Raw genomic sequence first — 13062 nt, 5'->3', positions numbered from 1 at the left:
TGCTGGGATTACAGGCGTGAGCCACCTCGCTCGGCCTTAGACAAAGAGCTTTTCTAAGATGACACACGCAGAGCTCCCTCCAGGGAAGGTGTTGGTGCAGGTTGCAGAAAGAACTCCTGCCTAGGAAAGTACATCTCAGTCCTGGAAAAGTCTCAGAGCCCTTTCTTCAAACAATCATGCTAGGAACCCCCACATATAAGACAAGTTGCTGGGCACTGTGGCTCACACCTGTAATCCCACCACTTTGGGAAGCTGAGGTGGAAGGATCCCTTGAGGCCAGGAGTTCAAGACCAGCCTGGACAAGAGATTGAGATCCTGTCTCTACAAAAAAATGTAAAAATCAGCTGGTGTGTCTCTGTAGTCCTAGTTATGCAGGAGGCTGTGGCAGGAGGATCGCTTGAGCCAAGGAGTTCAAGCCTGCAGTGAGCTATGATCCCACCACTGTACTCCAGCCTAGATGCCAGAGTGAAACCCTGTCTCTCAAATAAACAAAGAAACAAAGCAAAGCAAACAAACAAACAAACAAAAGATTGTTTCCTGGCGGGAGCCAAAACAAAAAACAAAAGCAAACAAAAATAATTTTAAAATGAACAAACCAACAAAAAGACAAATTAATGGGGAGGAGTCCTGGCTTCAGCATGGGAGAAGGCAGGAGGCCTGCCCTGGGTCCCCCTACCCTGAGCGTGAAGGGGCCTTTGGACAGTAGCTTGGCTACATTCTCCACTTCCTTTATCACAACTGGCATATCTATGATTTTATTATTATTTTTTAGACAGAGTCTCACTGTGTCGCCCAGGCTAGGGTGAAGTGGTGTGATCTCGGTTCACTGCAACCTCTGCCTCCCGTGTTCAAGCATTTCTCTTGCCTCAAACTCCCTAATAGCTGAGATTACAGTCAGGCACCACTACGCCTGGCTAATTTTTGTATTTTTAGTACCAACGGGGTTTCACCATGTTGGCCGGGCTTCCCACGTCTTTGATTTTAGGCAGCCACACAGTGGGGACAAAGGAGTCCTAGTTTATCCCTAAGTCTATCCTGAGTGGTGCTCCTGGAGGCTCACCCTGCCAGCTGATAGAGATGTCTACAGAAGTCCTCTTCCTGCAAATTGCCCTACAAGTCCACTGTGTTTCTGAAACAGTGAAACTCTGGAGTCTCTGGTCAGAGCCAAGCTAGTACAGAGGCAGGCAAGGCTGCAGGCCTGCCTAGCAGGGCACAGAGCCAAGGGCTTAGTCTCAGAATTGGATTATTAAAGTGAATTTGGAGCTCCCAGCCCCACTGACCTCGGGGACATGAGGATTACGCGGGCCTCTGACTGGGGCCCACGATCCTCCACATTCCCTGCCAGGTCTGAGAATATGCATCGTCCCTCTGTGGCAGCACAGGGGGCAGGAGATGCTCTGCCCACCTCCCACCCCCAGCCGTCAGCCCCGCAGCCTCCCCTGGCTGCCTGGAGGCACACCAGCCTCCCTTGTGTCTAGGATTTACAGCAGTGCTGTTCAGCTTGTTGTCCACGGACTGGCAGCATCAGCATCCTCTGGGAACTTGTAAGAAATGCACATTCATGGACCGCACCCCAGACATAGGATCAGAATCACTGCGGGGGTGGCCCAGATCTGGGCTTCACAAATGCTCCAGGCGATTCTGCTGTATGCTAAGGTTTGGGAACCAATGGCCTGAGGTACGCCGGCCACCCCACACACCTGCCCAAGTGTGCCCCAAGCCTGTCTAAGACTCTGAACAACAATGGCCCGGGCTGGAGTGCAGTGGCCGGATCTCAGCTCACTGCAAGCTCCGCCTCCCGGGTTTAGGCCATTCCCTGCCTCAGCCTCCGGACAGGCGCCCCTCGCCCAATTTTTTAGTGAGACGGGGTTTCACGGTGTTAGCCAGGATGGTCTTGATCTCCTGACCTCGTGATCCGCCTGTCTCGGCCTCCCAAAGTGCTGGGATTACAGGCTTGAGCCACCGCGCCCGGCCAACTCTGAACAACTTCTAACCACAAATTTCTCCTTTGGGCTCCTTTAAGACTTCGCTTATAGAAATGAATTACAATGGGTCTTTTCAATGGCATGATTCCACTGCAGTCTGAATAGCAGTCCCTGGGGTGTGCGATGCCATGCAATGCCCTGAGGGCATTTGCTATGCACTGACCCCATCCTTTATCATCCCCACATTACACATAAGGAAACTGAGGTTCAGAGAGGAGATGCGACCGGCCCTAAGTCACACAGCAAGCAAACCCTGGGCCTATTGGCTACACATCTTCCCACGCAGCAGAGAGGGTGGCAGCTCTTTCTTTCTTTTTCTAGACAGAGTCTCGCTCTGTCACCCACTGGCGTGATCTTGGCTCACTGCAGCCTCCACCTCCTGGGTTCAAGCGATTCTCCTGACTCAGCCTCCCAAGTAGCTGGGACTCCAGGCACGTGCCACCATGCCCGGCTAATTTTTCTATTTTGTAGAGACACGGTTTTACCATTTGGCCGGGTTGGTCTTGAACTCCTGAACTCAAGTGATCCTCCCGCCTCGGCCTCCCAAAGTTCTGGGATTACAGGCGTGAGCCACCGCGCCTGGCCAATGGTAGCTGTGTCTATATCTGTCTGTCCGCACACACTGGGATTTCCTCCAGGGCAAAACCCTTGTCTTCACTTCCTTAGCCAAGCCTTTTCTGACCTCCCTAGAGGAGGCCAGGCCTGCCAAAGGTCCCTATATTTTTACTTAATAGCGGTATCCCAATTTGTAATCCTATATGATGTGTTTCTCTCATGTCTGTCTCTCCAACCAGTATGGAAGTTCCAGAAAGTCAGAAGTGATACAGACCCTGCTGGATGCTTCTCTTCTTATAGAACCTGATTTTGTTTGGGGAAGCTGAGTACCCAGCTAAATAACTGACTACATTCTTCAGTCTCCCTTAGCAGTCCCAGGTTCTGGCCCACGGATGAGAATGGAAGTCACCGAGTACATAATAGGTACTCAATAAATGTATGTTGACCAGGCAAGAAGACTCATGCCTGGAATCCCAGCACTTTGGGAGGCCAAGGCGGGCAGATCACTTGAGGTCAGGAGTTTGAGACCAGCCTGCCCAACATGGTGAAACCCCATTTCTACTAAAAATACAAAAATTAGCCAGGCATGGTGGCGGGCGCCTGTAATCCCAGCTGCTTGGGAGGCTGAGGCAGGAGAATCGCTTGAACCTGGGAAGTGGAGGTTACAGTGAGCCGAGATCACGCCACTGCACTCCAGCCCAGGTGACAGAGCTAAACCCTGTCTCAAAACAGAAAACACAGGAAAGTCAAAAGAACCCTCATCTGACTTCGTTTTGAAATAAACAAACAAGGCCGGGCGCGGTGGCTCAAGCCTGTAATCCCAGCACTTTGGGAGGCCGAGGCGGGCGGATCACAAGGTCAGGAGATCGAGACCACAGTGAAACTCCCATCTCTACTAAAAATACAAAAAATTAGCCAGCGCGGTGGCGGGCGCCTGTAGTCCTAGCTACTCAGGAGGCTGAGGCAGGAGAATGGCGTGAACCCAGGAGGCGGAGCTTGCAGTGAGCCGAGATCGCGCCACTGCACTCCAGCCTGGGCAACAGCGTGAGACTCCGTCTCAAAAAAAAAAAAAAAAAAAAAAAAAAAAAAAAAAAAAAAAAGAAATAAACAAACAAATAGAAAATGCCAAATGCAGAAATGCTCAGCTGGTTCTGGGTATGCAGTTGGTGCTCAGGACAGCTGGTTCTGGGTATGCAGTTGGTGCTCAGGAAACATGAGGGTCATCTAACCAGGCCCAAGGAGGAAAGACCGTCACGGCCGTCTTGCTCTTGGAAATATTTTTATTGGTTCTGAGATAACAGGGCTGAGGCGAGCTGGGAGGGGCGCAGAGCGAAGGTGGGAGGCTTTGCCCTGGGGCGGACATGCTGTGTGGGATCTGCTGGCGGGCTCCCTGGCCCACCCAGCCAGCAGCAGCTGGGCACATGGCCCTTGGCGCCTGGCATGACCTCTGCCGGCTTGGCACGGTGGCCTCCTCGTCGGCGGGCGCCCCCGCTTTCCAGTTGCAGGAGTGAGTCTTTCACAGTGCGGAGGGGTGGGGGTCCGGGGTGGGCGCCTCCCCGGGGTGCAGGCAGGCCCCATCCGCCAATACATCCTGGGCTCTCGGCGGCTACGGCGGGTGAGGCAAGCTCTGGCTCCTCTTCGCCCCGCCATTGGGAGCTTGGCAGTCCTGGAGGGGCCCCCGCGGCCTCAGCGGGACATCATCCGGACAAACTCTGGAAGGGTAGAGGAGCAGCTGGGGAGCAAGCAGCAGCCAAAGGCCTCCCCAGGGTGCTGCCTTCAGACCCCTCCCCATTGCCACTGCCCCAACTCTGTGCTGGTCCCCCATCCATTCCGCCCCCTCCAATCCATCCACACAGCAGCCAGCTAGAGGGTTCGAATGTGCGGATCTGACCCCTGCGGAAACGTCCCACGGCTCTCCACTGGAAAATCTCCAATCTCCTGACAGCCTCATGGCCCTCCCTGATCTGGCCCTAGCTGACATCTCCAGCCATATCTCTCGGGCTAACTCCCAACCTATGTGCTCCAACTACGCAGATCTTTTCGGCCCCTCAATGCAGCTGGCTCGCTCGCTCTCTCTCTCTCTCTCACCTCTCAGCATTTTTTTTTTTTTTTTTTTTTTTTTTTTTGAGATGGAGTCTCACTCTGTCACCCAGGCTGGAGTGCAGTGATGCAATCTCAGCTCACTTAAGCCTCCACCTCCTGGGTTCAAGCGATGCTCCTGCCTCAGCCTCCGGAGTAGCTGGGACTACAGCTGTGCACCACCACATTGGGCTAATTTTTGTACTTTTAGTAGAGACAGGGTTTCACCATGTTGGCCAGGCTGGTCTCCTCTCAGCTTTTCTGAAAGCGCAACTTGTACCCCCTCCCTTCTTCTTCTTCTTCTTCTTTTTTTTTTTAATGTAGAGACAGAGTCTCGCCTGTCGCCCAGGCTGGAGCGCAGTGGCATGATTATAGCTCACTGTAACGTCAAACTCCAGGGCTCTAGAAATCCTCCTGCCTTGGCCTCCCAAAGTGCTGGGATGACAGGTGTGGCCACCGTGCTCAGCCCTTTCTCTCTCTCTCTCTTTCTCTTTTTTTTTTTTTTTTTTTTTTTGAGACGGAGTCTTGCTCTGTTGCCCAGGCTGGAGTGCAGTGGCGTGATCTCGGCTCACTGCAAGCTCCGCCTTCTGGGTTCACGCCATTCTCCTGCCTCAGCCTGCCGAGTAGCTGGGACTACAGGCGCCCGCCACCACGCCCGGCTAATTTTTTGTATTTTTAGTAGAGACGGGGTTTCACCGTGTTAGCCAGGATGGTCTCGATCTCCTGACCTCGTGATCCGCCAGCCTCGGCCTCCCAAGGTGCTGGGATTACAGGCGTGAGCCACCGCGCCTGCCTCTCTTTTTAAGGGCAATTTTAGGTTTACAGCCAAATGGAGTAGAAAGTATGGAGATTTTTGTCTGCAACCCCTGTCTCCACATATACATAGCCTCCCACCCCGACCACATTCCACACAGAGGGTGCATTTGTTATAACTGAGCGACCTACGCCGGCACATCGCTATCACCCGGAGACCACAGTTTACATCAGGGTTCACTGCTGGCGATGCACATTCTATGAGTTCGGACAAACGTATAATGACATGCATCCTCTGCTGTTGTATCTTACAGAATCGTTTCTTTTTCTTTTTATTTATTTTTGAGACAGGGTCTCACTTTGTCACCCAGGCTGGAGTACAGTGGCACAATCTCGGCTCACTATAGCCTCGACCTCCCAGGCTCAAGCAATCCTGCCGCCTCAACTCTCCAGGTAGCTGGGGCTACAGGCATACGCCACCACGCTTGGCTAATTTTGTTTTTGTGTATTTAGTAAAGACAGGGTTTTGCCATGTTGCCCAAGCTGGTCTCAAACTCCTGACCTCAAGTGATCCTCCTGCCTCGGCCTCCCAAAATGCTAGGATTACAGGCATGAGCCACTGTACCTGGCCTCATACAGAATAGTTTCACTGCCCTAAAAATCCTCTCTGCTCTGCCTATTCATCCCTCCCTCCCTCTAACCCCTTGCAACCACTGATCTTTTTACTGACTCCATAGTTTTGCCTTTTCCAGAATGGCATATAGACAAAATCATATAGTATGCAGTGTTTTCAGATTGGTTTTTCACTTAGTAATATGCATTTGTGTCCCCTCTTCACCACATCTTTTCATGGCTAGATAGCTCATCTCTCTCTCTCTCTCTCTCTCTTTTTTTGAGACAGAGCCTTGCTCTGTCGCCCAGGCTGGAGTGCAGTGGTGCCATCTCAGCTTACTATAACCTCTGCCTCCCAGGTTCAAGTGATTCTGTGTCTCAGCCTCCCAAGTAGCTGGGATTACAGGTGCGTGCCACCACACCCAGCTAATTTTTTTGTATTTTTAATAGAGACAGGGTTTCACCATGTTGGTCAGGCTGGTCTCAAACTCCTGGCATCAAGTGATCTGCCCGCCTCGGCCTCCCATAGTGCTGAGATTCCAGGCATGAGCCACCGCACCCGGCCTAGCTCATCTCTTTTTAGCACTGAGCAATATCCCATTGTCTGGATGTACCACAGTTTATTTATCCGTCACTTACTGAAAGGACACCTTGGTTGTTTCCAAGTTTGGACAATTATGAATAAAGCTGCTATAAGCATCTACGTACAGACTTGTGTGGATATAGGTTTTCAACTCATTTGGGTAAATACCTGCCCTTCCCTCTCACCTGATGGCTCTTCTCATTTTGGGGGGCTCTGATTGTTTATAACCTCCTCCAGGAAGTCTTCCCTAATCCCTCTTTGCAGCCTGGCACAGGTGCCCCCTCTATCGCAGCCCCCTGTGTTTCTCCCAGCACACATGGATTATGCTATTGTTTTCTCTGGTTTTCTTGCTGGGCTTGGGTTCTTTGAGGCAGAGACCAGATCTTAGCACACAGCAGATTTACAATGCATCTTCGTAGGATGAATGGGGGATGCCAGGCTTTCAAGAGCAAGGCTATCATCTGTGGTGGGCACTACCTGGATACAGGGAGACCTGAGATTTTCAGATCTGGTGACAATAAGGCCTTCTATCCAACTATCCACGCTCCCCGGCCTTGAAGGCTGACTGCTCCTGAGAGAAAACCTCCCAACCTTTGTGTTCTGGACACTCACAATCTCTGGCACATGCTTCTCTTGTCTTTCTGCTCAGCATGCAAGTTCCTGGCGCGCAGAGTCACCATTTTACCCTTTCCCTGTATCCCCTAGTGCCTCGCATGGTGTCATGCACAAGACTGCATTCTGCTGTGATTTCAGGCCTGGGGCTGTGCCCCAGCTCTGCCTCTTAATAGGCGGGCAATCTTGAGCTAGTTCTATTACTTCTCTGAGCCTCAGTTTCCTCATCTGTAACACGAGGTTATAATAATGCAACCCATAGGGTCACTGTGATAATTAAATGTAATAGTATGTGTAAAGCTACTTAGTACAATGACTGCACATAAGTGTATAGTAAATGATAACTATTATGATTATTATTGATTCTTTAAAAAGAAAGCCTTTGAGGCTAGGTGCTGTGCCTCATGCCTATAATCCCAGCACTTTGGGAGGCCAAGGCGGGTGGATCACTTGAGGCCAGGAGTTCGAGACCAGCCTGGCCAACATGGTGAAGCCCTGTCTCTACTAAAAATACAAAAAATTAGCCGAGCATGGTGGTGGGCACCTATAGTCCCAGCTACTCGGGAGGCTGAGGCACAAAATCACTTGAACCCGGGAGGCAGAGATTGCAGTGAGCCGCGATTATGCCACTGCACTCCAGCCTGGGTGACAGAGCAAGACCTGTCTTAAAATAATAAATAAATAAATAAGCTTTTACTGAACACTAGCTGTGTTACGCAGGAAATGCAGATATTTAAAAAATAGGGTTCTTCTTTCAAAGTCCAGAGTCAGTTGGGAATACAACTCTAACCAGCAGTTAGGGGTCAGTGTGAAGAACAGGTGAGTCTGAAGTGCTGTGAAAACCCGGAAAAGAGGAAGTGCAGTTTGAGGAACCAGGGAAGGTGCTAGAGGAAGGAGTCCCACTGTCGGGTCATGAAGAATGTCCCTTGGGCTAACAGAACTTAGCCCAGGTAAAGAACAGGATAAAAGCCCTCCTGGTGGCCGGGCACGGTGGCTCATGCCTGTAATCCCAGCACTTTGGGAGGCTGAGGTGGGTGGATCACTTGAGGTCAGGAGTTCAAGACTAGCCTGGTCAACACGGTGACACCCCGTCTCAACTAAAAATACAAAAATTAGCTGGGCATGGTGGTGGGAGCCTGTAATCCCAGTTACTTGGGAGGTTGAAGCAGGAGAATCACTTGAATCCGGGAGATGCAGTTTGCAGTGAGCCAACATCCTGCCACTGCATTCCAGCCTGGGCAACAGAGTGAGACTCTGTCTAAAAAAAAAAAAAAAAAGGCCCTCCTGCCAAAAAAATCAGAGTATTCAAGAGAGACCCTAGCAGGTTCACTGGTCACAGGTATTTTGCTGGAGTGCGAATGAAGGACTGTGAGTTGCGGCTGGGGAGGTGAGCTGTGGTCAGATTTTAGGGAGCCTGAGTGTTAAGTTGAGGAACATAATGTTCAGAAAACACCTACTGTGGATGGATGCATGAGTGGGTAGACAGATAAATGGACAGAGAAGGATGGGTGCAGATGGACACAGGGATGGGTGAATGGATGAGTAGCTGGATATAGATGGGGAAATGGCAGAACAGATAGATGCGTAGATCAATGCAAGTATGGGTAGAAGTATATGCACGTGAATGTGTGAATGGAAGTATGGAAGTACGAATGCATAGAGAGATCGATATGAGTAGATGAATATGTGGATAGATTCATGGATGAATGTAGAGAAGAATTAATAGATGCATGAATGGACAGATAAATGCATGGATAAATGGCTACAGGAATGATTGTTTAGAGATGGAGGAATGGATAAATAGGCATCTGGACAGATAAGAAGATAAACGGATGAAAAGATGGAGAGATAGGGCTGGGCACGGTGGCTTATGCCTATAATCCTAGCACTTTGGGAGGCCGAGGCGGGTGAATTGCTTGAGCTCAGGAGTTCGAGACCAGCCTGGGCAACATGGTGAAACCCCGCCTCTACTAAAATACAAAAAAATTAAAAACAAAAATTAGCCGGGCATGGCGGTGTGCACCTGTGGTCCCAGCTACTTGGGAGGCTGAGGCAGGAGAATCGCTTGAACCCAGGAGGCAGAGGTTGCAGTGAGCCAAGATGGTGCCACTGCACTCCAGCCTGGTGACAGAGCAAGACTCTGTCTCAAAAAAAACAAAAAAAAGAAAAGATGGAGAGACAGAGAGACAGATATGGAAAGATGGACAGATAGATGAATAGGTAGATGAATGGATGGACAGATGGATGGATAGATGGATGGATGGATGGATGGATGGATGGACAGATGGATGGATAGATGGATGGATGGATGGATGGATGGACAGATGGATAGATACGTAGACAAATGGATGGATGGATGGATGGATAGATGGATGGATGGATGAATGGATGGATGAATGGATAAATGGATGGATGGATGATGGACAGATAGATAGGTAGATGAATGGATGGATGGATAAATGGACAGATGGATGGATAGGTGGAGGATGGATGGATGGATAGATGGGTAGATAAATGGATGGATGGATGATGGACAGATGGATAGATAGGTAGATGAATGGATGGATAAATGGACAGATGAATGGAAAGGTAGAGGATGGATAGAGGATGGATGGATAGATGCATGAAGAGATGCATGGGGAAGGAATGGGAGGTGGATTAGAGCGGGGCGTGGGTGGAGGGATAGGAGGATGAAAGGGCTGGGGGTTGGAAAGTTAGAGTGGATTGATAGGTTACATGATGGATACACAATCGGAGGGCTCCACGGATGGCCACTGCTGGCTTGCTTCTCTCCCACTTTCAAGCCCCACCTACCTTCAAAGTCCACTCGTCCATCCCCATTGAGGTCCACATCTCGGATAATTTCCTCTATGTCTCGGTGTCCCACCTGATGGCCCAGGAGCTTCCTCATAGCCTCTCGCAACTCACTGGTGCTTATTTCCCCATCACCATTGGTGTCAAACTAGAGAAGGCAGGAAGGAAGGAGAGGTCGCCCCAACATGGCGATTGGCAGCATCAGGTCTCAAAGTTGAGCTCCTTCTCCAGTGTCATTTCCCCCCTTTACCAGAGACCTTTCTCTGCCCAAGCTCCCTCCCCTGATCTGGGACTTGGGGCTCAGGCTTCTTTTGAAGTATTTATCCTGCAGATAAGATTCCAATAGCTGCCCCCATGCCTGCCTGCCTCTGCCCGTTACCTCTCGGAAAGCATCTCGCAGTTCCTTTACACCAATCATATCTGCTGTCTCTGCCAGGAGTTTAGGCCCCATTAGCTCCACGAAGTCATCAAAATCTACATGGCCACCCACTGGAAAAAGAGGAAAGGGCTAGGTCATCCCCGATAATACCCATTCCCTGTCTCCAAGTAGACAACTGACAGAATGGGCAACCCCTCCTTGAACTGCTCATCAGACAGAGAAAAACTTAATAATAACAGGAACCCTCTGTTCAGTTCTTCCTGTGAGCCAGTTACTGGGCTGTTTTACAGATATTCCCTAATCTACTTTCTGGGCTCCACTCCTCCAATTCGGCCCTCATTTTACAGGTGAGGAAACTGAGGCTCAGAGAGGGTAAGTCGTTGGCCCCAGATCACAGAGCTGGAAAGAGGTGGATGCAGAATTTGAAGCCAGTCCTGTCTGACTGCAGAGGACAGCAAGGGTGAGGACCGGAAGGGACACAGGTGCCTGGTAGAGGGACTCACGGTTCATGTTGATCTGCTGGGACAGTTCAATGAGCTCCATCTCAGTGGGCATGTAGCCCATGGTGCGCATGCAGTTGCCCAGGTCCCGGCAGTTGATGTAGCCATCCTTGTCCTTGTCGAATTCTCTGAAGGCCTCTCGGAGCTCTGGGGAAGTGAGCAAAGGTGGATGTCATTGGGGGTAGGACCTGCAGATCCTCTGTGGGCAAAGGCAGCCCAAAGGCCCACCAGCGTGGAAAGAGGGGCCCAGGAGCTTCCCAGGATGCTGGGGTATTTCTCTTGCCTTCTGTGCACACCTTCAGCAGCTGGTTTCACAGAAGATAGCCCGTTCCCAGAGGCCTCTCTTCCCATCAACCTCCCTTCCCACACCTTCATGGAGGGTTAGGCAGTCCTTTCCCCCAAGGGGCCAAGTTTTACCTTCGATTTCCTCTGGTCGCAGTGATCTATCCTGAAACAAAAGAACATGTCCTATTAGCCGCGACAAGGGACCTGGAAGTCACAAAATATCTAACCTGGGGGCCATCCAACTGGCAGCAGGCACTGGGTAGGAGGTGACGAGGATGCAGCAGAAGTGTGCCTGGATCGGATCCTTGAGGGGAAAAGAAAGCCCCACATCTTGCTTAGACATGGAAGCTCCTGGACCACTAACAAGAGATTCCCAAGGAGCCACCAGCCCCACCAGCATGGGCACAGAACCTCTGTGCCTCCAGCCCCTTGTTCCAGATACAAGAATGGATGAGCAGGAGTTTGAGGCTGTAGTGAGCTGTGATGGTACCATGGCACTCTGTCACCCTGGGCAACAGAGTGAGACCCTGTCTCCAAAAAAAAAAAAAAAAAAAAAGAATGAGTCAGGGAACAGAGTTGGTCTGGTGGCAAAAACCTGCAAATAAAACAGGGTCCAGGGAGGCCACAACAGGGAGAAGAGAGCACCACCCAATGAAACAGGAAGAGCAGGGCGACAGAGGCTGCAAGACAACAGATGAGGCGCCAGAGGGGAGAGAAGGCTGGGCCATCCTGAAGTGGGGGTAGGAGGACAGGGAGGAATCAGGAGGAGACGTGGCAGCAGAATGGGGCTGTGCCTGCTTCCCAGGCACTGCCCCACCTTCTCCAATTTGAGCCCCATCCCTATACGTTGCCCTGTCACAGGACACCATATAGGACCCCAGGGGCCACCAGTGCTTCTGGCTGCAGCCAGGGTCCAAAAAGCACATGTCTCCAACCTCAAGTAGTGCCCAGGTCTCCTGGGCAATCAAGGCAACCCCGAATCCAGGCGTCAGAACAGATGGCAGAGACACCTCCGAGGAGCAGGCCTGGAGGAAGCTCAGGTTGGTGAGGTGCCAGTTGTCCCAGGCCTGCCCAGGAGGGAGACAGACGGGCATGAAATGGGTACAGGTGCCCAGTTGGACCTGGTTAGTACACTCTAAAAGTGGCCTTCAGCGTCCAGCCTCCCCCGTGTTGCAGCTCTCTGCCTTTGGGCAGGGAGAACACTGGGCAGGTGTGCCCATCCTGAAGAGGCTCGCACAGCTGTGGGCATACCTCTCGTGAACACAGACATGCGGGCATGCCATAGTGAGCGTGTGGCACCTCCACTGTGCATGCAGGACGTTCCAGCCAACGGGGCCAGGGTGGGTGGAGACAGTCACTCCAAACTGGCCCCAGGACAAAAGACAACACCAGAAAATCTGCAGATCATCTAGAAAGGGAAGGGCTGCTGAGTCACATCTCATGGGACAACCAGGTGCATAGGACCAAGAGCTCAGAGGTGGCTCTGTGTGGCAGGACAGCGTTGAGAGTGTGTGTGACCTTGGAGGGAGCAGACTGCAAGCTCCCAGCTCCGCCAGGCCGGGGGTAGGAGTCACCCGAAGGGAGGCGTGTCTCTGAGATGACTGCATGGACGTTCGCCTATAAAGTTCGCCATGGGCCAGGCACGGTGGCCCACGCCTGTAATCCTAGCACTTTGGGAGGCCAAGGCAAGAGGATCACTTGAAACCAGGAGTTCGAGACCAGCCTGGGCGATATAGTGAGACCTCATCTCTACAAAAAAAAAAAACACCTGTTTTAGTTAGCCAAGCATGGTGGTGCATGCCTGTTGTCCCAGCTACTCGGGAGGCTGAGGCAGGAGAATCACTTGAGCCTGGGAGGCGGAGATTGCAGTGAGCCAAGATTGTACCACTGAACTTCAGCCTGGGC

The 13062-nt window shown here is 51.4% G+C and overlaps 5 protein-coding genes across 9 annotated transcripts in view; 4 read left to right on the top strand and 1 right to left on the bottom strand.

Moving 5' to 3' along the window:
- Positions 1-13062, top strand: part of TRIAP1 (TP53 regulated inhibitor of apoptosis 1) — a 252413-nt gene that overhangs the window by 15428 nt on the left and 223923 nt on the right. The gene's annotated exons all lie outside the window — the stretch shown is intronic.
- Positions 1-13062, top strand: part of SRSF9 (serine and arginine rich splicing factor 9) — a 298394-nt gene that overhangs the window by 78832 nt on the left and 206500 nt on the right. The window lies entirely within an intron of this gene.
- POP5 (POP5 homolog, ribonuclease P/MRP subunit) overlaps positions 1-13062 on the top strand; it is a 250079-nt gene that overhangs the window by 157833 nt on the left and 79184 nt on the right. The window lies entirely within an intron of this gene.
- The window catches only part of CABP1 (calcium binding protein 1), a 219151-nt gene continuing 210143 nt past the window's right edge, over positions 4055-13062 (bottom strand). For all 5 annotated transcript variants that reach the window (XM_050748086.1, XM_050748085.1, XM_050748087.1 and 2 more), the window contains 5 exons: positions 11290-11320; positions 10876-11019; positions 10373-10482; positions 9994-10141; positions 4055-4252 (listed from right to left, as the gene is read on the bottom strand). In XM_050748086.1, coding sequence (XP_050604043.1) covers positions 4227-4252; positions 9994-10141; positions 10373-10482; positions 10876-11019; positions 11290-11320 — 459 coding nt within the window. In that variant the 3' untranslated portion in view covers positions 4055-4226. The remainder of the gene's footprint in view (positions 4253-9993; positions 10142-10372; positions 10483-10875; positions 11020-11289; positions 11321-13062) is intronic.
- COQ5 (coenzyme Q5, methyltransferase) overlaps positions 12718-13062 on the top strand; it is a 158687-nt gene continuing 158342 nt past the window's right edge. The window contains exon 1 of the mRNA XM_050748108.1: positions 12718-12721. The gene's annotated coding sequence lies outside the window, so the exon portion shown is untranslated. The remainder of the gene's footprint in view (positions 12722-13062) is intronic.

The sequence above is a fragment of the Macaca thibetana genome, chromosome 11, assembly GCF_024542745.1.
Source record: "Macaca thibetana thibetana isolate TM-01 chromosome 11, ASM2454274v1, whole genome shotgun sequence".
NCBI classification, from domain to species: domain Eukaryota; kingdom Metazoa; phylum Chordata; class Mammalia; order Primates; family Cercopithecidae; genus Macaca; species Macaca thibetana.
This window is presented reverse-complemented; position numbering and strand designations above follow the sequence as displayed.